We start from the raw sequence: 23,628 nt of genomic DNA, 5'->3' as shown, positions 1-23,628 counted from the left end.
TGTCGTCACTTCCTCTATCCACTTGACGATGTTAACGCTTTACAAAGACAAAATCAAATTCATAAATGATGATGCCACGCGCCTATCTGATTGGCAAGCTAAAACTATGGACCCCATTGCCGTGTTGTTAATTAGCTTAGTGATGGCGAGATGATCGGTGTGTGGGCCGTGAAAGTAGCAAATGTTTCATGTCAAAATAACTGGCAATGGTGAACTATATAACCTGACCAAGTGTAAAGTGGTTAATTCTTTAAATCGCAATGGGTCTTCTCCTTAAGATTCGTACACCTGATTGTAGACTGATCTGTTCACCCTTCAGTCAAAATATTTTCAAGCCTTTTGGAACTTGGAATGTCTTCGTTTGAGTAATTAATTGCCCATTCCTAGTGTTTCGTTTTTTTGGTCAACATGATCAATCTTTTGTTCAAAAGAAAAAAGAGTATTTACATTATATATTACCAGATTTGTAATATTTATTATAATTTGTAAGATACTATGGTATCCATCATTTTTCCATTACAAAAACCAGAATGCTAGTTGGCATTTTTTGTTCTCCAGAGCAAGCAAAATAATGTAAGAAGAGAGAAAGTGTGGACCAATAATTTATTAAGCATTTTGAAGCCATTATTAAAGGGTATGTTAGGAAATGAATGGTAAATTAACGCTTACTTACCTTAATTACAGAAGTAAAAGCCCCCACGACTAAATCACACTATTCCGGAAAAGAAAGAGAGAAGAAAATCTAAAGAAATATAAATACGAGTAAGAAAAAAAAACAAAGGAAAGCAGACCAAAAAGATGGCCTTATTACCCGATTTCTTCTCGAGCAGATTTGAATTTATTTAATTATTTTTTTCGTTTGCTTGGAAGATTTCTAAGTTTCTCACACCTACTTCCCATTTGAATCAATCGCTAGAATCATCATTACTGGGTTTTTGCGAGAGTTGCAGAGTTCCATCTGCTCCCTGCGTTTAAGTTACAATTGGAGTTTGCGAGCGATCGTCTGTTCTCGGAAGGGAACCTCATGCGTTTAGATCCAAAACCAAGCAAATAGTTTCTGATCTGATTAAATCTCCGTCGAACAATGGTATTTTATTTGTCCTTTTCTGCGTTTATTTCAAGAGCGATTTTGTATTTGTCTCTTGTGATGAGTAGCTATCGCTGACTATATTCGGAGACTTTTTCGCTGGCTCAAGTTTAATTGATTTTCTCCGATGATCGAATTGAATTGGTTTCTTGCGGTGTGATTTTAGACTTTCCATTGATTCATGATTGACCAAAACTTTGATGCTGATTTACATGAATGGTTTGAGCTAATGGCTTCATGTTAACATATGAAGATGATCCGATTCGTTTCATCGGTGTTACGAACTTGGAATGCTCTCATACTACATTTTAGCAGGTGAAGATTGATTCATTTGAATTGTTGGGGTGGTTTATGCAGGCTTGTACTACGGTTAGCGTTGGCTCTTCCGTTTGGGTGGAAGATCCAGAGGTGGCGTGGATAGACGGCGAAGTTGTTGAGGTCAAAGGCAATGATATCAAGGTCAAATGTTCCTCCGGGAAGACGGTATGTTTTAAATCATTAAGCACACGTCATCAATATTGAATTTTATACGATGATTAAGTTTGTTTTAAGCTATTTTTTGATATATTGTTGGAAAACTTTTAGGTGGCTGTTCAAGTGTCAGATGCATACCCAAAAGATGTTGAAGCTCCAGCTTCTGGAGTGGATGATATGACAAGGCTAGCGTATTTACATGAACCAGGAGTCCTCGAAAATATGAAATCTAGATTTGATATCAACGAAATTTATGTCAGTGCTTTATTTGCATTTCCTCTGTGAATCTTGAATAGAGCTATATTTGTCTTTCACTTTGCTAGAAATTTTGCGCTAATGTTGTATACACCTTCTTGTAGACTTACACAGGGAATATTCTGATTGCTGTAAACCCTTTTAGAAGATTACCGCATCTTTACACCAGCCATATGATGCAACAATATAAAGGTGCAGCCCTTGGAGAACTGAGCCCTCACCCGTTTGCAGTTGCGGATGCAGCTTACAGGTGCCTACCATATTATATTTTGGAGTGTATTTTCCCCCTTTTTTTACTGGTTGTTTCCTGTTTGGCTTACCTCGGCTTGTTTTCCGTTGGGGTTAGACAAATGATAAATCAGGGCATTAGTCAATCAATCTTGGTTAGTGGTGAAAGTGGAGCCGGGAAGACCGAGACGACTAAATTGCTCATGCAGTATCTAGCGGACATGGGAGGCCGAGCTGTTTCCGAAGGAAGGAGTGTCGAAAAGAAAGTTTTAGAGGTTATCTTTTAGTTTAGACTTTCTGGATCTTCAATATCAGGTTTTTTTGAAGTAAATTCGTAAACTATTCTTGGACATGTTTATCTTTTCTTTGTATGCAGTCCAACCCTGTTCTAGAAGCATTTGGAAACGCAAAGACTGTTAGGAACAACAATTCGAGGTGCATATAGTATAAAATATACCTATACAGATACATATACATGTGTGTGTGTGTGCGTACATACTTTTTCATGTTTTTTTGTATTGTGTTGAGTAACCTTTCACCTATTAATTCATGTCCATGATCATTATCATGTTGCAGTCGATTTGGAAAATTTGTGGAGATTCAGTTCGATGAAAGGGGAAGGATATCGGGAGCTGCTATCAGGACTTATTTGTTAGAGAGATCGCGTGTTTGTCAGGTCTCAGATCCTGAGAGGAACTATCACTGTTTTTACATGCTCTGTGCTGCACCACCTGAGGTACATATGGTTCATCTCTCCTTTTCAAGTGTTTCCCCTATAAGCATTCTACTCACAGGAGACGTTATAATTTGGTCTAGTACCTGATATAGCTATGGATCAGACTTTGCTCTTTACTGCCAACTGTGTTAATAGTATTTGAACGAACTTCCAAGAGTTCTTTTTACCTCAATTGCTTGTATATACTCTCTTAAGCTTTATTACAATTCAGTTGGAAATGTATCAATAAAATTGTGCAGTCCAGTAAGGATGTGTTATCGAAATTGACTTGATGTTTTCTCATTTTCCTTTCCTATTTAATCAGGACATTAAAAAATGGAAACTGGCGGATCCAAGAACATTTCATTACCTGAATCAGTCTCAGTGCATCGATCTGGAGAGAATGGATGATTCAAAGGAATATCATGAGACTAGAAAGGCAATGGATGTTGTTGGAATAAATTCAGAGGAGCAGGTAGGGTTTTTTTTTTTGGGTCATTGCTTTGGTAGTAATTATGGTATTGACATATGAATGTATTTTGATATAAATGTTATTTCAGGAAGCAATATTTCGAGTTGTGGCTGCTATTCTTCATCTAGGTAACATTGAATTTGGAAAAGGAAAAGAAGCAGATTCATCAGCCCCAAAAGATGAGAAGTCCAACTACCATCTGAAGACTGCAGCTGAGCTCTTCATGTCAGTAACTTATTGATTATTTATGACTTTCAAATGTGAAAACGCCCGTCCTTAAACAAATTCATGTGATATGGAACAAAGAAGTCATTCCTTACTTCTTGGATTTCATCAGGTGCGATGAGCAGGCACTGGAAGATTCTCTTTGTAAACGTGTGATTGTGACACGTGATGAAAGCATCACGAAATGGCTGGATCCAGAAACTGCGGCACTAAGCAGAGATGCATTAGCAAAAACTGTCTATTCAAGATTGTTTGATTGGTATGCCTAATACTGATACATTCGGATTTTTGGTAGCTGGATGCTTCTCTTTCTTTGCAGATATGCAAATTTTGGTTTAGTGTAATTTTCTTAACTTGTTCTATTTCTCTTTCAGGATTGTGAACAAGATCAATGATTCAATTGGACAAGATCCTGATTCAAAATATTTAATTGGAGTGCTGGATATATATGGATTTGAGAGTTTCAAGACAAACAGGTGCTTAAGCGGTATGCCTTTTGTTTGATAGGGGGAAAGGAACCACCTTAGAGAATTATTATGGAACTTAGCCTCATATAAAAAATAAGTCTCAACATATTCACGTGGTAGTTCTTTTCTGTAGTTTGTTGGGTCCTTATAGATTTCTAGTTTTAGCAAGCAGTGGAAAGGGTAGTAATTGTTGATATATCTCAACTCCTAGAAGTTTTTGATGTGAAGCGAAGAGGACAAATAAAGTTTTTAAAAATGTATCTAAAAAGGGTCCTCTCCAACTATTAGAGACCTGATTTTCTCTCTTTCTAAATGGAAGTGAAGTGAAAATATCAAACGGATTTGCTTGTGATTTCCTTGAAAATTGCTTTCTATTGCATGCGCTTTGCAGTTTTGAGCAATTCTGCATCAATTTGACGAATGAGAAACTTCAGCAACATTTTAATCAGGTTTGTTCATCTTCAAATCGCTGCCGTTCTGATTTGTCCCTAATAATGATTACATGTTTTTTTTCTCTCGGGCAGCACGTCTTCAAAATGGAACAAGATGAATATGACAAAGAAGAAATTGATTGGAGTTACATTGAATTCGTTGATAATAAAGATATTTTGGAGCTTATTGAAAAGGTTGCTAGTTTCACCATGTTTTATCTGCCCTCTTACTGAGTATTATTTATATCAAAAACTATTCATTATTATTTTGTTATTTCTCAGAAACCTGGTGGTATCATTGCTCTCCTGGATGAGGCTTGGTATGGCTCTAAGAATTTGTATTTATATTGTCCAGCATGTATTGTCTGTCTTGTCTCATATCCAAATTTCCTACCTGTATCTTGCAGCATGTTCCCTAGATCAACACATGAAACATTTGCTCAAAAGATGTATCAAACGTTTAAAGATCACAAGCACTTTAGTAAGCCAAAATTAGCTCGCACGGACTTCACAATTTGCCACTACGCTGGTGACGTGAGTATACACTTGCTTTGACGTTGTGGATATTTATAGTGCAGTAATTACCCAAAAACTAGTTGCTGAGACCTTACTGAATCGTATTTTCAGGTCACTTATCAGACTGAACAGTTCCTGGAGAAGAACAAAGATTACGTTGTTGCCGAGCATCAGGCTCTGCTAAATGCTTCGAAGTGCACCTTTGTTTCATGTCTCTTTCCTCTTCTTGCAGAAGATGCTAACAAAAAGACAAAGTTCTCTTCGATTGGTTCACGATTTAAGGTGCGGTAAATGATGTAGTTTTATTCAGAAATTGTTGTCTGTTTAGTCTTAATCTCATGATTACTGAAGTCACTTTCTTACTTATTGCAGCAACAATTGGTGACATTGCTTGAAACGCTGAGTACTACTGAGCCTCACTATATTCGTTGCGTGAAACCAAATAATCTTCTGAAGCCTTTGATCTTTGAGAACCAAAATGTTTTGCAACAGCTCCGATGTGGGGTGGGATTTCCATGTTTTTGGTGTATTTAACAAATGTGCTTGTTATAGTTACATGCCAGTTTCAAAATTCCTAATATGCATATCTTTCAGGGTGTTATGGAGGCAATCAGGATTAGCTGTGCTGGGTTTCCTACTCGAAAACAATTTGAGGAGTTCCTAGAGAGATTTAGTGTCCTTGCTCCTGAAGTTTCGGATAACAGGTTTCCCTCTCTTTAATTTAGTGTTTGGAAACTTCCTTAGATATTGAAAGCGTTTTATTTTTGGTTGGTGTCTTTAGTTCTGATGATGTAGCTGCCTGCAAGAAACTTCTTGAAAAAGTTGGACTCGAAGGATACCAGGTACATTTTTGAAGCCTTTTGAATACTTTGCAATGTATCTGAGCTGTAAAACTCTGATGAGAGCGTCTGACTTATCCATGTTTTATGATGCCCTTTCTTTTTACAGATTGGTAAGACGAAGGTTTTCCTTAGGGCTGGACAGATGGCTGACTTAGATGCTCGGAGGAATGAAGTCTTAGGCAGAGCAGCCACCAGCATCCAGAGGAAATTCCGCTCCTACTTGTTCCGCAAAAATTTAATGATGCTCCGCAAGGCTGCAGTAAATATGCAGGCTGTGTGCAGAGGTACTTTAAATTAAAGATACTACTAATGCAATTTGAAATGTTACTAATTTTTCATATTCTGATTTTTGTTGTCCATTATATATAGGTCAGCTTTCTCGACATATGTTTGATGGATTGCGCAGAGAAGCTGCTGTTTTGGAGATTCAGAGAGACATACGGATGCACCTTGCCAGAAAATCTTACAAGGAATTATACTTTGCTGCTGTTTCCATTCAGTCAGCAATACGTGGCATGGCTTCACGTGACGAGCTACGGTTCCAAAGGCAGAACAAGGCGGCAATTTTGATTCAGGTTCTGTACACGTTCCTGTTGAATAGACAACATGTTTTTTCCTGTTGGCTTCATCTACTAGACGTCTTGAGCTTTTCTTCCTTTTAATGACTTTTGATTTGTTCTCTTTGTATATAACAGAGCCATTGCCGAAAATTCCTGGCCCAGTTGCACTACCAGAGGCTAAAGAAAGCAGCAGTTACAACACAAAGTGCATGGAGAGCAAGGTTAGCCCGTAAAGAACTGCGGAGGCTTAAGACGGTGAGCTTTCTCTTTCTGTGTACATCCTCTTTTGTGCACCACTTCTCGTTCTAGGCTTAGTTATGGCACTTGTAACACTTAGAGATAATGGAGGATTTGATATGAGCTTATATAACCGGATTACATGCGCTTACATAATGGACTAACTGGAGTTTTAAAGTTGCGCTGGCTCTCTTGACGCGATTGCTAGCCGCTGGAAGTTATCTTTGGCGTTTATATCATCGTAACTTAGGCAGAAGATGTTAGATTTTCCAATAATATGAATATCAATTATGCCTTCATATTTCGTGCAGGCTGCTAAGGAAACAGGAGCTCTTCAAGCTGCCAAGAATAAGCTTGAGAAACAAGTGGAAGAGCTCACCTGGAGACTGCAGCTAGAGAAACGCATGAGGGTAAGTTAAAAGAGCTCTCTTAATCTCTTCAAAAAGCTTTTATATGGCATATATGGATTCAGATGTTTTACGTATCCGTCATCTCTTTTTGTTGCTTTAACCATTTAGACGGACATGGAAGAAAGTAAAACACAAGAAAATGCAAAACTGCGATCATCATTGGATGAAATGCAACTTCAGTTCAAGGAAGCCAAAGCCTTGCTCATAAAGGAAATGGAAGCTGCTAAAAAGACGGCAGAAATTGTTCCTGTGTTGCAGGAGGTTCCTGTAGTTGACACAGAGCTGGTGGAGAAGCTAACTAGTGAAAACGAAAGGCTTAAGGTAGGGAATTAACTCTGTTTTATTTTATTTTCTTAAGGATGTCAAAGCCGTGAAATACGTGAAGGAAGGTTTCATTTCATATTATTTCCATTTGGTTTCAGACACAGGTAAGTTCATTAGACCAGAAGATTGTCGAAACAGAGGAAAAATTCGAGAAGACGAGAAAACTAAGTGAGGAGAGGCTCAAGCAGGCTGTAGACGCTGAAACTACAATTGTCCATTTGAAAAAAGCTGTGCACGAGTACTCACTATGCATCTCTGATTCTCTTAACTAATTCACCAAAATCCCACTGGCAATCTTAATATTAAGCATACTTTTTTCACATGTTCATCTGCAGACTTCAAGAAAAAATATTGGATGTGGAATCTGAAAACCAAATATTGAGGCAAAAATCCCTCTTACACACATCAGGACAACTCCCTCCGACTCCAGCTAAGGTATATCTGAGCAAAATATACTTTCCTTTCTCCGGAATCATGATAATTAAAGTAGTGCTCTCCTACTTGCAGAATTCACAAAATGGTCACTTTTCTAGTAAAGAAAGTATGATCAATGTAAGTAGCGTCTTAATTTTCTTTCCCTTTTCCCCTGAATTACGTTCAAACTCTTTCTATGTCTTTAACGACATTTTGTGCAGGGGGCTGAGATAGAAACACCAGCAAGAACCCAAGAATCTGAGGCAAAGGCTCGGAGTTTGCAAAAGGAACGTCAACATGTATGCTTTTCAGTTTAGTTGCTATATTCTGTGTTTCTGATCTGTCGGATGTGCTTTCTTTGATTGAAGAGAGATACTTTTTTCTTGGTAATAGGAGAATGTTGGTGCTCTTATCAACTGCGTAACGAAGAACATTGGATTCAACCAGGGGAAGCCTGTAGCGGCATTTACTATATACAAATGCCTCCTTCATTGGAAATCCTTTGAAGCTGAAAGAACCAACGTGTTTGATCGTCTTGTTCAAATGATTGGTTCTGCTATCAAGGTACTGAATTACATGCCAAGTTTTTATAGTTACGACATTGTTGATTCCCCTTTTTTGTCGTTAATGATCTGAAACAGTGTAATATGGTGTTGTGCTTCCTCTGAAACGTAGATTATTGTTAATAACGCTTGATTTTCTGCGCTTTTTACTATCAGGATGATGATGACAACGAGCATTTGGCATATTGGCTGTCCAATACTTCAACCTTGTTGTTTATGATTCAACAAAGTCTGAAACCTGGTGGTGCCACTCAACAGCGAAAACCACCTGTTTCGACTTCCTTGTTTGGAAGAATGGCCATGGTACATATACCTTTTGTTTTTATATATTAATGAAGTTCTGTTCCAAAATCATTTAAATATTCTGAACTCTGAAGCATAATCTTCTCATATACCAGGGTTTCCGTTCAGCGCCTTCCTCTGCCGAGACTTCTGCAGCAGCAGCAGCTGCAGCAGCTGCAGTGATTCGCCCGGTTGAGGCCAAGGATCCAGCTTTGCTTTTCAAACAGCAGCTTACAGCTTACGTAGAAAAGATATTTGGAATGATTCGGGATAACCTGAAAAACGAGTTGCAAGCTTTGCTTTCCCTTTGCATCCAGGTCGGCTAACAAATACTAATAATCTTCTTCTTTTCTTCTTATGTATGTTGGTCTGATATGAACGGACCTCTTTTAGGCACCACGAACATCAACGGGACGGTCGCTGCGATCTGCAAAGTCATTGGGAAAGGATTCTCCTTTAGAGCACTGGAAGGGAATTATTGACGGCTTATACGCACTTCTAAACACACTGAAGGAGAACTTTGTATGGGAAATCCAAAAACCTCGTCTTTTCCAGTCACGTTTTCTTTCTCCTTAGCGTGTGAAAATTCTTATATATATTTTTTTTCACTTTCAGGTTCCTCCGGTTCTTATCCAAAAGATATTTACTCAGACATTCTCATTCATCAATGTCCAATTATTCAACAGGTGAGAGATTGTTTTACTGCCTATTATCACTTAGGTATGTCCATGGAAGGCATTGTATAACGGGGATCATTATTTTTCTGCAGCCTTCTTTTGCGACGAGAATGTTGTACATTTAGCAACGGAGAGTATGTAAAATCTGGTTTAACATTGTTAGAGGAATGGTGCGCCGAAACAAAAGAAGAAGTACTCCCTAACAAACCCTTCTTTATATTTCCTTGAATTATAGGTTTTATTTGTTGCACAGTTTGGCTCATTATACCTTTTGAATTGCAGTATGCTGGCTCATCCTGGGATGAACTTAAACATATCAGGCAAGCTGTTGGATTTTTGGTATGTGCTCTTACACTTTCGTTTGTTCTATTTTCCATATTTGCTATATCTGGTGATGAGAGGTTGTGCAGTTTCTCATGATTGTCTTTTGAATTGGCATTTACCAACAGGTAATCCATAAGAAGTACAGAATCTCGTACGATGACATCGCACTTGATCTATGCCCTGTGAGTCCCTTGTATTCTAGAATAGACGGGTATAATGTACATGCATGGGAATTTGCTTCTGAATTTGATTGTTCAATTTTGCAGATCCTTAGTGTCCAGCAACTTTACAGAATATGTACGCTGTACTGGGATGACAGCTACAACACAAGAAGTGTATCCCAAGATGTAAGCTTTTATGAAAAAACAGCTCTCTCTATCTCTTTCTCTCGTTCTAAGCGTTCTTATGCTCTTGCTCTGATTATGTTCATGAACAGGTGATTTCAAGCATGAGAGTGCTTATGATAGAGGATTCCAACGATGCTGACAGCAGCGCCTTCTTGTTAGACGAAGATTCTAGGTAACACAATAATCCTGACTCCAAACTCTTCATATCTGGCTATGTAGAAGCTCTGTTTAGCTCTGCTTATTGAACGATGTTTTTTTCTTTCTTGCTCAGCATTCCATTCACGACAGAGGATCTATCGAGCTCAATGCAAGATAAGGACTTTGCAGAGATGAAACCAGCTGAAGAGCTTGAAGAAAACCCAGCTTTCAGTTTCTTGCTCTAATGGGTGAAGTTACCAAAAGAAGCTGCAGGTTTACTACTCTGTCCCTTCAAGAACATACCTGTAAAAGCAGAAGGAATAAGAACAGATTTTTGTTTTCATTCTTCAACGTTATTGGCAAGATATTGAACAATTCTTCATTTCTTTTCTTTGTTATTTTTGTTTCTGATTCATCCCCGAAGTTCTTCAAGGTCTTATATGCTTTGGCTGGGAGAAAAAGAAAACAGAAGAACTCGTGTTTTGTTCAGTTTTTCTTCTTTTTTTTGGTACAACTTTAATTTAAATTTTTGTGTTTTAAATCTGGTGAAATGCACCAGTTGTTAGAGAAAGGATATAACAACTCATGTTTTGGCTTGTACAAAGGATATTAGTTTTGCTATATTGGATTTATTATTTATATCCATGTTTTTTAATGATAGATTCAGTCATTCACACAATCCGTTGGATAAATTTTAACGAACATCTTTTTCTGTATATATTTTTTTATAATATTTTTAAATCATAAGATAAGAACTAGTGTAATATTTTCAATTCGTCTCTCACCATCAAATGAAATGTGAATCGCGCTTATGGTTCTGTTGGTATATAGGAAAATAGTTATATAATTTGCCCCCAAAAAAAAGGAAAATAGCTATATAATTAATTAACATTTTTACTATTTCGAGTCCACGACTTGCCGGGGAAGCAAAACCTAAAAGTAACATCAAACCCGTGCTACACAAGCATATATCTTCACCGTTATATATACGATACATCGATTAAAGATACATCATCAACAAATCTCTCTCTCCTATTATGATGAGGCATACGATGAAACTCCTTGGCCAACAAGCAAGGCGGATCCAGCCTTCCAAACCTCCATCCGCCACGCCGGAACCCTAGTTTCTCCACACCGTAACAACAGCGCTTTACTGCTTCGTATCGCCACGGCTATAGATCAGAAGACACCAGTCGTTCAAGCCCTCGAGCAATGGCGAGAACAAGGTAATCAAGTGAAGCCTTCTGACCTAAGGTGCATCATCAAGAAGCTCCAAGATTCAGAACGATTCCCCCATGCCCTCCAGGTTTCAACCTAAACCCAACTCCTCCTTCGTTACAATACCTAATCTTTAAATTATATTTTAATTATTATATTATTTTTCTTTGTAGATATCAGAATGGATGAGTTCACATCGTGTCTACACTCTCTTTCCGGAAGATATGGCGTCTAGGGTTTTACTGATGGATACTGTTCTAGGTCTAAAAGAAGCAGAGAGGTTCTTCGAAACCATCCCTGAGACAATGAAGGACTACACAGTCTACACATCTCTGTTAACTTTGTACACAAGAAACGACGACACTCTAGACAAAGCAGAAGCTGTATTCGAGAAGATGAGAGAGCTAGGGTTCCTCTTGAAACCTACCCCGTTCAACCTAATGCTATCTCTCTACAGTCCACTGAAACGCCACGATAATGTCAACAGTCTCCTGAGAGAGATGGAAGATAACAACGTCAAGCCGGATGATCTCACAGCGAACCACGCCCTCTTGGTATACGCAGCTGTGTCCAACATCAAGGCGATGGAGAAGTTTCTTAGCAGCCCAGAGAATCAAACTGGAATGGGGAACGTGCATCGACATGGCAAAGGCTTACTTGGAGTCAGGCGCAACGGAGAAGTCCTTAGCTATGCTGCATAGAACAGAGCTGCTGGTTGATTGCGCGTCAAGGAAGCCCGCTTACGAGGCGCTGATGAGTGTGTATGGAGACGTGGGGGAGAGGGAAGATGTGTATAGGATTTGGGAGCTTCACAAGAACGCGGGTTCGAGTAACGAAGGGTATAGGGCTGTGATAAAGTGCACTCTCGAGTATAGGAGACATGGAAGGTGCTGAAGTGATATATAGAGAGTGGGAGCTTGGTGGTCTTCCGTTTGATGCTAGCATCCCTAACACTCTCATCTCTGGATATCATGCTTTGGGAATGGAGAGAAGACTAAGAAACTAATCAACACTGATGTGCAAATGTGCACAGCATTACTCCAGTTCTCATGTGAAGACCATCTAATAGTTTCCATTTTTTCTTTAGAAATCGTATAACAATTAGTTAATTCTTCTTTCATGAAAAAGAATCCATCTTTTGTCGTTCATAATCTGTCACTTAGTTGCTTCAAGCCTGATATGTAGAGTAATCGAATCAAGGATTAGCTGAAGAGTTACACATCATAGTTTCATAATCTATACATTCACGAAAGGTGTATTGGGAGGTGTGTGCGTTTGTGTGTGTGTGTGTGTGTGTGTGTGTTTTATGCTATTTTAACAAATTCCCCATATATAATTTTACTCATGATGAGTTAATTAGAAAACTTATGCCTTATATTAAAAATCAATTTTTCAATAAAAAGAAGAATACATAGTTGTTTCAGTAAATAACAATAATGAAAATAAATACACATTGGAAATGCCTGTTTTTTTTTGTTATAACCGGATATAATCTTAAAATCCTATTATAGTTTACCTGATTAGCATAATCTTTAGAAATCACTACTTATTGCTTCTTCAAATCGACATACGAAAAATAAAGGATATCAATTAGTTTTGTATCTTCAGACGTGCTTAAATTATTTTGAATCACCTAACCTTCACCACAACAGTCCCTAATATATTAATTGAGAAGAATTACAATGTTTTGGTAAGCACACCACGTGTAATTACTATGATGATTTTTAGAATTCATCTCAACATATTTTAGATTTTTTATTAAACTAATTATTAAATTAATTAGTTGTGTACAAAATAATATTATCTATTATTTCCTTAAATAAAAGTTATGAAATTACCTATGATTAACATATATATGATAATTACTTAATATGAATAATAAAGATTTGATAAGATTTTTGTATCATTTCTCTTTTTTTTTGTTTAATTTTATATTATTAAATTAAATTAAAATTTTACATAAGTCATATAATAAAAATTTTAGATTTTTCTTATATGTTACATTTTGAATTGTTTAAAAAGACTATAAATTACTAAAAACATTAAAATTTCACGTTGAAAATTTTGTGATCAATGGTTTAACTTTTTTTGTTATAAATAGATATAAATGATCATAAAATAGTTTGAATATGAAGTCTCATTTAATATATATTCATATTAAATATATATGTATCTTAAATTTGTTTTAAATTAAACTATTTACCATACAAAATACATAAATATGCTATTTCAAAATTTACATTGAAAAAGTGATTGTTTTGATTTATTTACCAAAAAATTATTGTAATCAAATAAGAGATAATTTTTATTTATATACTTACTCTAATTTCATTACATATATGTAAATGAATATAAAATAAATAATAATATATAAAAATTGTTTGTCTATATAATGTTCCTTCCACGCATATCTTAACTTTTTTTTTTTTGACAAAATGTGAATTCATTTCATAGAAATGGCATTGAGATACAAAAGCTTGGATCTAAATCTGCTAGAACTAGCAAATGCTACCTAAAGATCCCCCCAAAAAGATAAAAAAAGATCTTTAGATACATAGTTAGGCTTAATCTATGAAGACTAAGGCTAAACATGGAGATCAAAATGTCAGCAATTGGCACTCGAAGACCCAGAGGACACTTTAAAGCGGGAAACCTGCAAAAAAGATTAGAGGTCTAGGAAAAGCTTAGGAGCGGATGAGATCCCGAAAGGAATATCTTAACTTAATTATCACTATTTCGGAATATAATGCTAAGTCGCCACGATACCAAACCAATCAAGACGATGATGAATGCTACGATGCTCCAGACGATACCACAACAAGTTTTGTCTTTTTTCAGGATTTGTTTTTCTTTTCTCCTATAATTACATTTCTAGATAATTACAAAAGATTAATTATAGTATGAGATACCGCATGCAAATATTAAATCATACTCCCTCCGTTCCTTAATAATAGACTTTCTAGAAAAAACGTTTGTTTCAGAAAGATGTATTTTTTGTGTTTTCTATGAAAAAATTATAAATTTCAAGAAAATTAATTGTCTTTATTAAATTACTATTGGTTAAAAGTTATTGAAAATTGAAAATTACAGAAAACGATACATTTATTATGGTAGTTTAATGTGTTTTTTTAATATGTATGAAAATACTAAAAAGTCTATCTTTTAGGAACGGAGGGAGTAAGAGTTAAAGAAAACTCTTGCATGCCTCTTTACAGTTAAGAAGACGATAAAAATGCGATTCCTTTTACTAAAAAAATAGTTCCAAGAGTAGAGGATCTCCACTATCTTCAACAAATCCATCACCACCGCAAAAGAAAAGCTTTGCAGTTCCGTGGACAAATAGAACAATTTCTTGGCTTGATTTGGATCTATTCAAACTTTTTCCATATTACACAAATCTGGCTTTTCATATTATTACAACCATAAGTGGCATTGACAAATTATATTGAAAAAATATTAAAATACTGTTGATGAAAAAAATCTATCTTAAATTTTAATTTAATATATCTATGCATATATATATATATATATATATGTAAATTTACCGTTAATTATTATTCAGTTGTTTTGGTTACCAGAAATTTATATAGGGGTACGAAAAGAAGTTTTATGAAGTAATAATCGGGGTTTATTCAATCTACAATTTAAAATGATATGATTTTTAAGGATTTGAAGGTCTGATGGGAGCAAGAAATGTACGGACTTCTCTAACTCCCTTGCATGCAGAGATGGAGGCGCTACAATGGGCTATGGAATGTATGAGAAACTTACGACAATTTCAGGTTACGTTTGCAACAGATTGTTCTCAATTGGGAAAGATGGTTTCAGAACCAGAAGAATGACCAGCTTTTGCAAATTATTTAGAAGATATTAAGAGTCTGAAAGAAAATTTCATACGATCAGAGATTATACATGTACCAAGTATGCAAAACACAAAAGCGGATAACCTAGCACGTAGTGTCAGGAAACAAACGTCTTTCGTCGTTCACATGGATCAATATCTCTCGGTGTAGTTTACATAGTCAATATAAGTATGTAATGTTGTTGACAAAAAAAAAAGATGATTTTAGGCGAACTGGGGTATTTTTTTATCAAAGGGTTAATTGAGATTTAAGATTAGGAGATTTGTTTTTAACTAAGAAATCCCATCAGAGAATTTTAGTGACTAGAAAAATCTTGAAATTTACAACTTAATATTTTCAATAACAGTAAATAGTTTGTATCCCAAATAATTTTTATGTTACGTGTGTAATGAAATTCTCCCATTTAATTTAGTCACATATACAAACCTCCCACTGAAATAAATGTAGAACAAATTGATGATGATTTTTTTTGTTTTTGTAAATGTTAAGTTACAAATTGATGAAGTTATTGGGAAGGAGTCCACTTGGATCATCCCAGGACCATATTGAGTTACTTCCCTAACCGGAGGGACCATAAGAAAAGAGACTTTTGTATGTTTTTCTTTCTTTCTTACAATATGGTACGCATGATGAATTAACACCATCTCCCTCGTGGTCGTGGTACATTTCAAGTTTACATTTTTGTTTTTTTCCTTCCTATATGGATAATCAATCTTCATTGCTAAAGTGGACCAATATTCCCCAATCGGTTAATACAATAAATATTAGTTGACTTTTAAAGTCGTAAGGATTGTTTAATGAGATATTTAAAAGTTCTGAAGATATGGTAGGTTCGTTTACTAACAAGTAACAACTGTAACGAATGTATTAAGATGAATAAAACATTAGTTGACTTTAAGCTTCTGTTGTTTAGTTTATCATATACTTTGAAACCTGGGTAACTGAATAGTCAAACCTACAACGTTGTGGGGGCTAAGAATTAACAAAATTTGCATTTCAAGAAAAATAATTTATCAAAGAGCGGACAATTTTTTAATCAAATTAAAAAGATTTATTACATTTTAGCTTTGGACGGTCTCTACTCTGCTGAAGAGTGATGAACTCCTTACGTAACTCTAGCAAGTTACTACAATAACACCAACCTCATAAATATTACTAATATATAGCATATGCAAAGTCACGTGATTTTTTAAAAAAACTGCGTTATGCGCGGGACGTATAGTATACGAAGGTGAAAGCCTTTTTTAAAAGTATAGTATACGAAGGATATGCATGTGACACATTAGTTTGATCACAGCCAACAAAAAACAGCTCACTCTTCCTAATATAAACTGATAAATGAGGATTATTGAAGTAAACAAATGTCGCTGTAGCAGCTCAAGGGATGTCAAAGGGTGAAAGGACGTGGCTCTTCATGAATGTTCATGCATTATATCATGTTTGGCCGTCGACAGTTTCTTTGACATTCCAAATTAAACTTCAACGATTCTCTATATATATTTTATTGAGTTTTGAGTTGAATTAGGTTCATGTCCATCCACTCTTCTTAGTGTTACCTACGTTTCTCGGACAATTATAAAACCAATGTTTAAGAATATTCCTTTCTTAGTAATTATGTCTACCGGCGACATAATATCTTCATTGTGAATGATAACAGAAACTGAAATTTTAAAAGTCTCTTGTCTTTGTATAATATACTTTGTTTTCTTCAAAAACATCTGTATATATAATTTCTCCAAGAGGAAAATTGAATGAATGGCGGCTCGTCCGACCAAATCTAAACCACAAATAATTATTTTACCTGCTTAAGCTCAATGATATGTATTCGTATTGGTTTCAATAATTAGCTAAATTGTAATAGTCATACATATGTAGTAAGAAATATTTCAACCATGTTATGTACATAAAATGAGACTTTACGTTTTACTTTTTTTTAACTCTATGTAAATTACTTATGAATATTAAACGGAGCCCATTTCTAGATGCTTAGAGCATCTTTATCTGGAGATACTAGACGGTTTTTTAGCGTGTGGATCCCGCGTAGGATCCACTTTTTTATAAGAAACCGGTTACAAAAACTAATAAATAGTAGTCGATTCTTAAGAGTTTTTACACTGTTTGCGGGCCCCACTAACACGTGGCGGCTCACGATTTGTTCGTTTTTTTTTTAATTCGAAAAAGTAAAAAATAAAAAATAAAAAAAAATTAAGAAACCCTATTTGGAGTTTAAGGGACGATGATGCTCTTACGGAAATTTGTGCTTTTGTCATGCAAGGCATTCACAATGGTCAACCAGAATTGAAGTCATAAGAATAGTTTTTAACAAGAGTGTTTGAACCCTAGCTAATTCTATAGTTTTCAAAATAAACTCTCCAACTAGTAGACTACTATGATAATTGTCGCCCCAAACCAAAATGTGGATAATAAACGAGAATACAGGTTACAGGCGAAATATGGTCAAAATCAAAACTCGTACGCAATTTACCGATCAGAGTGGTAACTAAATAAATTAAACATTTCTAATGAAATTATAAATGATTTCAAATGCAATAGTTGGTTACCATAACGTGTTAATTAAAGAACACGGTTGATACTACCATTATGACCTTATTAGTTCTATATTATTTATATAAGTATGTACACTACCTAATGTATGTATGTATGTGAGCACTGAGCAGCATGTGGATGTAAGTCATGTACCATACTGCAAGAAAACTTCCATGGACCTGAAGTTAATCACTTCCACCACGTCTCATTAAGTCTAACCACATGTTTCCATTATTCTAAATAATCTTTTATGCAAATAGTTAATCAAACTACGGTCTTATCTTTCTTGGTCTGACAAAATAACCATACTAGTTAATTAGGACATTACATGAAAATCCAAAATACATCCCACTCAGTAGTTAACATGAAGAGAACAAATAAATAAATAATTTCTTATATATTCACGGCTTCTAAAATTAAATTATAAACCTTTGAAACTCATGCGAAACCGATATTCAACAAAAGTATTGCGATAACAATTTAAAGAGAGATATGAACTACCATATGACAGTACCGCAGATTAATGTTTTTGCATATTTCAGATAAGAAGGTATCGATGAACATTTTCATAATAATACGGGATATGCAACAATGATTAGACGATACATCATCTGTTGAATCCATTATTTGAATTTAACAAAAACAAATGAAGTAATAACTTTGGTCCAGTTTCGGTTTAATTAAATTCCGGTTTACAGCTAAATATAATAAATCCTGGACCACTAATCCTTGAAATTTGAGTCTATTGGTGCCTCTGTCTCTTCTTTCGAAGTTGGGCGGTACCTAGTCTCAAGTTTTTTTCATCACCTTTATTGGAAGTTTTTGCTTATTATACTAAACCTAATTACTAATAAAATACGAGGTTGCCACATGAAAAACCTTCACACGGTAGCGCCAGGTGCAATGGCCCTGTCACGGTACAAAATAAAATGATATTTCGAGGGATAGATCTTTTTTCTTTAACCAATATAAATTATGAAAAACTTGTGTACTTATTTGTGGTGATTATCTTCTCGATCGCCGACGTAGGCGATAATATTTTTCATTTTTTTGGTTATAAAAAGAGTGTAATAATTGGTGTGATAAATAGTTCGCATAAATAGTACGAATTTCGTAATTAATTATTGAAAATTTGTATTCTATAGCATGTGACCACTTCGACGTATGGTATGACGTAACATTATATCTGAAATCTTCTACCAATAACGAGATATATTTCAGTCAGTTTTACCTTTTTATGTTACAGAAATGTTTCAGCTACTTTGATCATACCAAACAGATTACATATTCATTCATTATGTACATATATCATTGGTGTAGCTATAGCCTATATATCATTAAATTTATTAGGTTTAGATGTACATATATAACAATTTGAAAACATTATCTTTAAGATTTAGCTGTTTATCAGTTTTGCCTTGCAGAGTAAAGTTGATTAAATTTAATCTCAAGTAAACTTTAAGTTAATCCATGATTAATGTAGTAGGATACACATTACACGGGTTAAGATAAAATCCTTCAAATCTGTCATACAGTCGAATCAGATTATCAGCTCTCATGCTCTGCCACATATGAACATCTATATGCAAGTTCTGATCAAACATCGGTATGTTAGAATTACAGGCATTTGTGTTTCTTAATTTATGCAACAAAAAGCTAATATCAGATTGGTATCTGGTTTGCCGAATTGCCGTCATCATAAAATATATCATATTGGTTAGACCACACAGGAGACTTATCTAATAAAGATATCAATTATAATCTTTAACAGTTCACTAAGATCAAAACTTTCAGACCAATTACGCTGTCAAATGTTTCAAGAACTATCCTTTCTTGAGATATGCTCCTTCTAATTGACACAATTTGCGGAACATCAACATTTAAAATTCGGAAACGAGGAGCAATTGAGTTTATTAAAAAATATATATTATACTGTTGTAATTTTTCTTTTTTGCAAAAACAAAATCCGTAATTTGCTAATTCTTATTAAGATTTCCTATCTTGAAACTCTCTCGATAAAAATATATAATTAACTAACATCTATATGCTTATTACGATCACAAAAAAAAATCAAAACAAAACGACCATATATTCGGAAATCAATTTTATGAGTTCCTCCAATATTAACACACCGGGTATAGTGATAGTCAGATCTGAGTAATGTATGGGAGGAGTAGTTTCACAAGATCTTGGAAATCTAGGGGTTTTAAACTTCTAAATTGTAATAAAATTGATTGGTTAGTATTTTTATTTGGGCTCCTATATATTCGTCAAGTTTATTTATTCCTCTCTGTATGGTTATTTTGAAATACAATCCAAGGTTTTCATGTGACATGTTATCTTTTGGGTGCATCTTATTTTGCAAATGCATAGGTACTTTTGTTATCACTTTCATATACTTATAGAAGTTTATACTCCCGCCGTTTTCGAAAGTAAAGATTTTCTAGATTTTCTTCTTGTTTCACAAAGATAGATTTTCTATATTTTTAAGGTACTTTTTGTATATTTTTGAGAAACATTGGATCCGATTGGTAATGGATGTAGCTTTAAAAAATTTGCTGTAGAAAAAAATTTGTAGATTTTTTGCTGTGGCTTTATATTTTATTGCTTTAGAATTTTAAGGAAATTGCTTTGGATTTTTGGCTTTGTAGAGCACTTGTACAGTTGTAGGCACTACAAGAAAACACAAGCTTAGCGAGAAAAATTAATGAGGAAAAATAATCCTCATAAAATTACGTCGAGTTTACGAGAAAATTACGTGGAAAAATAAAATCAACGTTATTCCCTCGTAAAGTAACGACGAAACCGTTTCGTCGTAAAGTCGGTGTAAAGTGACGTGGCTTTTACGAGGAAATACGCTTTCCACGTAAATTCCACGTAAAATTAACGTGTTCATTACGAGGAAATAATTTACGTCTATTTAGCGAGGAAATTCTGAATCCACCAACTTTGTAGTTGTAACACGTTTTTTTTCGGCCACCTAACTAATTTTCGTCGTAAATTCCAAGGAAAATTAAAACTACAAGATTCGAAAGTTTCCTATAAATATGAACGTTTGAACATCATTTTAAACACACCAAAAAAACGTGAAAGAAAAACAAATGGCGGGCTACGGGAACATTTTCGAATTGCGGAAGTGGATGTATATGCATAGAGATGCTAACGGGAGAGTGACGAAAGAATACCTTGCGGGGCTGGAGACATTTATGCATCAAGCAGATTCGACACCGCTCGCCCAAGAAAGTGGTAAGATGTTCTGTCCTTGTCGGAAATGCAACAATTCGAAATTGGCAAACCGTGAAAATGTTTGCAAGCATTTAATAAATAGAGGTTTTACGTCAAATTACTATATCTGGTTTCAGCATGGAGAAAGTTATAATTATGATCAGAATGAAACTAGTAGTAGTAATAGCAATTTTCAGGAAGAACCGGTTGATCATCATTTGCATAATGAACATAGTTACCATCAGGAGGAGATGGTAGATTATGATAGGGTTCATGATATGGTAGCTGATGCATTCGTAGCTCATGATGAAGATGAAGAACCTAATATAGATGCAAAAAAGTTTTATGAAATGTTAAACGCGGCGAATCAGCCACTTTACAGTGGTTGTAGAGATTGTCTCTCTAAATTGTCGTTGGCTGCTAGAATGATGAATATTAAAACTGATCACAATCTACCTGAAAGTTGCATGAATATTATGAGATTCAGAAACTTGTTTATAGTCTTGGGTTGCCTTCGGAGATGATAGATGTTTGCATCGACAACTGCATGATCTACTGGGGCGATGATGAGAAGTTAGAAGAATGTCGATTCTGCAAGAAGCCACGATTCAAGCCGCAAAGACGGGGACGTAATAGGGTACCGCGCCAAAGGATGTGGTACCTACCAATTATAGACAAATTGAAAAGATTGTATCAATCAAAGCAGACTGCTGGAAAGATGAGATGGCATGCCGAGCATACTCATACGGATGGTGAGATGACTCATCCATCAGATGCAAGAGCCTGGAAACATTTTAACAAAGTACATCCGGATTTCGCTAGCAATAGCCGGAATGTGTATCTCAGATTATGTACAGTTGGATTTAGTCCATTTGGAATGTCAGGGAGACAATATTCATTGTGGCCAGTCTTTCTTACGCCATACAACCTGCCACTGGAGATGTGCATGCAACGGAAGTTGCTATTCTTGACCATATCAATACCTGGTCCGAACCATCCAAAAAGGTCTCTGGATGTTTTCCTACAACCACTGATAAAAGAGTTGAAGGATTTGTGGTCAACATGGGTGAGGATGTATGACTGCTCAACAAAGATGAATTTTACGATGCGAGCGATGTTTTTGTGAACCATAAGTGACTTTCCTGCATATGGGATGTTGTCTGGATGGACTACACATGGGAGATTAGCTTGTCCATATTGTAATGGAACCACGGATGCGTTTCAACTGAAGAATGGTAGGAAGACAAGTTGGTTCGATTGTCACCGTCGATTTATTACCATTGGCCATCCATATCGAAGAAACAAGAATTTGTTTAGGCACAAAAGGGTTGTGAGAGACACTCCTCCTCCATATCTAACTGGAGAACAAATTGAAGCGCAAATCGACTACTACGGAGCTAACGAAACAGTTCGTTGTGGTGGTAATTGGCATGTCCCTCGTAATATGCCTGATTCTTACGGTGTTCATAACAACTGGCACAAGAAGAATATATTTTAGGAGTTCCCATATTGGAAGGATCTTCTTCTGCGCCACAACCTCGATGTGATGCATATAGAGAAGAATTTCTTTGAGAACATCATGAATACAATATTGAATGTCCCAGGGAAGAAAAAAGACAACATAAAATCGAGGTTGGACTTGCCGGATATTTGCTCAAGAAGCGAGTTACATATAAAAAGTAATGGACAAGTTCCAGTTCCGATATTCAGATTGTCTTCAGAAAAAAAGTCGGTGTTGTTCAACTAGGAGGCATCAGAAGTGAAGTTCCCCGATGGGTATGTTTCAAATCTCTCTAGATGTGTTGAAAAGGGTCAAAAGTTCTCCGGGATGAAGAGTCATGATTGTCATGTCTTTATGCAACGACTACTGCCCTTTGCATTTGCGGAGCTACTTCCAACAAACGTACATGAAGCACTTGCAGGTAGTATATTATAGCGCAGTAATTTTATAATGGTTTAGTTGCAATAATATATGACTAATAACGTGTTTAATTGTTTTTGGAATATAAAATAGGCATTGGAGCATTTTTCAGGGATCTGAGCACACGCACTCTTAAAGAAGAAGTTGTGGAACAGCTTCAGGAGAACATTCCCATCTTATTGTGCAACTTGGAGAAGATATTTCCTCTGAGATTTTTTGACATCATGGAGCATCTAGCTGTTCACCTCCCATATGAGGCATTGCTTCGTGGATCTGTACATTACGGATGGATGTATCAGTATGAGCGAGCCATGAAATATTTGAAGGGAAAAGCAAAGAACCTCGCCAAAGTTGAAGGTTCTATAATTGCTGGAAGTTTGACGGAAGAAGTTTCTCACTTCACATCGTACTACTTTGCGTCAAAAGTACGTACCCGGAGAAGAGCTCCAAGAAGATATGATGATGGTGGTGTTGCGCCAACATATGCAGTTGCTGGTGTTCCAGATATCTTTAGCCAGATTGGGCGACTCAGTGGAAATTCAAAAGAGGTTTGGTGGTCGAGTGAACAAGACGCTCATAGTGCACACGAATATGTTTGAAAGGGGAATATGTGTGAAAGGGAAAACATATTTCTAAGGGATCTTGACGGAGATTATTGAAGTCGAATTCCCAGGGATATTGAAGCTGAAATGCGTCCTCTTCAAATGTGAATGGTTCGACCCCGTCGTCAACAGATGTGTTCGGTTTAACAAATTCGGTGTAGTTGATGTCAACGGGGGATGAAGGTACAACAAATTCGAGCCTTTCATCTTAGCTTCACAAGCAGACCAAGTTAGCTTCCTTCCATACCCTCGGATGAGAGATTC

The 23,628-nt window shown here is 35.8% G+C and overlaps 2 protein-coding genes across 3 annotated transcripts; both read left to right on the top strand.

Moving 5' to 3' along the window:
• The first annotated feature begins 778 nt into the window (after window positions 1-778).
• Window positions 779-10,629, top strand: LOC106304971 (myosin-14). 2 transcript variants are annotated; one of them, XM_013741358.1, is made up of 40 exons: window positions 779-1,087; window positions 1,445-1,570; window positions 1,673-1,816; window positions 1,921-2,066; window positions 2,163-2,319; window positions 2,421-2,479; window positions 2,621-2,780; window positions 3,085-3,234; window positions 3,320-3,456; window positions 3,569-3,715; window positions 3,831-3,932; window positions 4,315-4,372; window positions 4,448-4,549; window positions 4,637-4,674; window positions 4,762-4,888; window positions 4,982-5,152; window positions 5,243-5,374; window positions 5,465-5,574; window positions 5,652-5,712; window positions 5,819-5,996; window positions 6,082-6,287; window positions 6,408-6,527; window positions 6,821-6,919; window positions 7,028-7,240; window positions 7,342-7,481; window positions 7,579-7,678; window positions 7,751-7,795; window positions 7,879-7,956; window positions 8,051-8,221; window positions 8,377-8,523; window positions 8,619-8,819; window positions 8,896-9,024; window positions 9,118-9,188; window positions 9,272-9,371; window positions 9,462-9,518; window positions 9,629-9,685; window positions 9,770-9,850; window positions 9,940-10,022; window positions 10,122-10,261; window positions 10,413-10,629. In XM_013741358.1, the coding sequence occupies exons 1-39, from the start codon at window positions 1,085-1,087 to the stop codon at window positions 10,231-10,233; spliced, it is 4,518 nt and encodes a 1,505-aa protein (XP_013596812.1). In that variant the 5' UTR covers window positions 779-1,084; the 3' UTR covers window positions 10,234-10,261; window positions 10,413-10,629. The 2 variants fall into 2 exon arrangements, with proteins under 2 accessions (XP_013596812.1, XP_013596806.1); XM_013741352.1 differs by lacking the exon at window positions 10,413-10,629 and having other exon boundaries at window positions 10,122-10,386.
• A 461-nt stretch (window positions 10,630-11,090) lies between these two features.
• Window positions 11,091-12,357, top strand: LOC106300841 (putative pentatricopeptide repeat-containing protein At1g28020). The gene is made up of 2 exons (XM_013737085.1): window positions 11,091-11,294; window positions 11,380-12,357. The coding sequence occupies exon 2, from the start codon at window positions 11,392-11,394 to the stop codon at window positions 11,905-11,907; it is 516 nt and encodes a 171-aa protein (XP_013592539.1). The 5' UTR covers window positions 11,091-11,294; window positions 11,380-11,391; the 3' UTR covers window positions 11,908-12,357.
• Window positions 12,358-23,628: the final 11,271 nt, after the last annotated feature.

The sequence above is a fragment of the Brassica oleracea genome, chromosome C1 (genome assembly GCF_000695525.1).
Source record: "Brassica oleracea var. oleracea cultivar TO1000 chromosome C1, BOL, whole genome shotgun sequence".
Lineage (NCBI taxonomy): Eukaryota > Viridiplantae > Streptophyta > Magnoliopsida > Brassicales > Brassicaceae > Brassica > Brassica oleracea.
The sequence above is the reverse complement of the archived record's forward strand: the minus strand, read 5'-3'. Positions and strand labels throughout refer to the sequence as shown.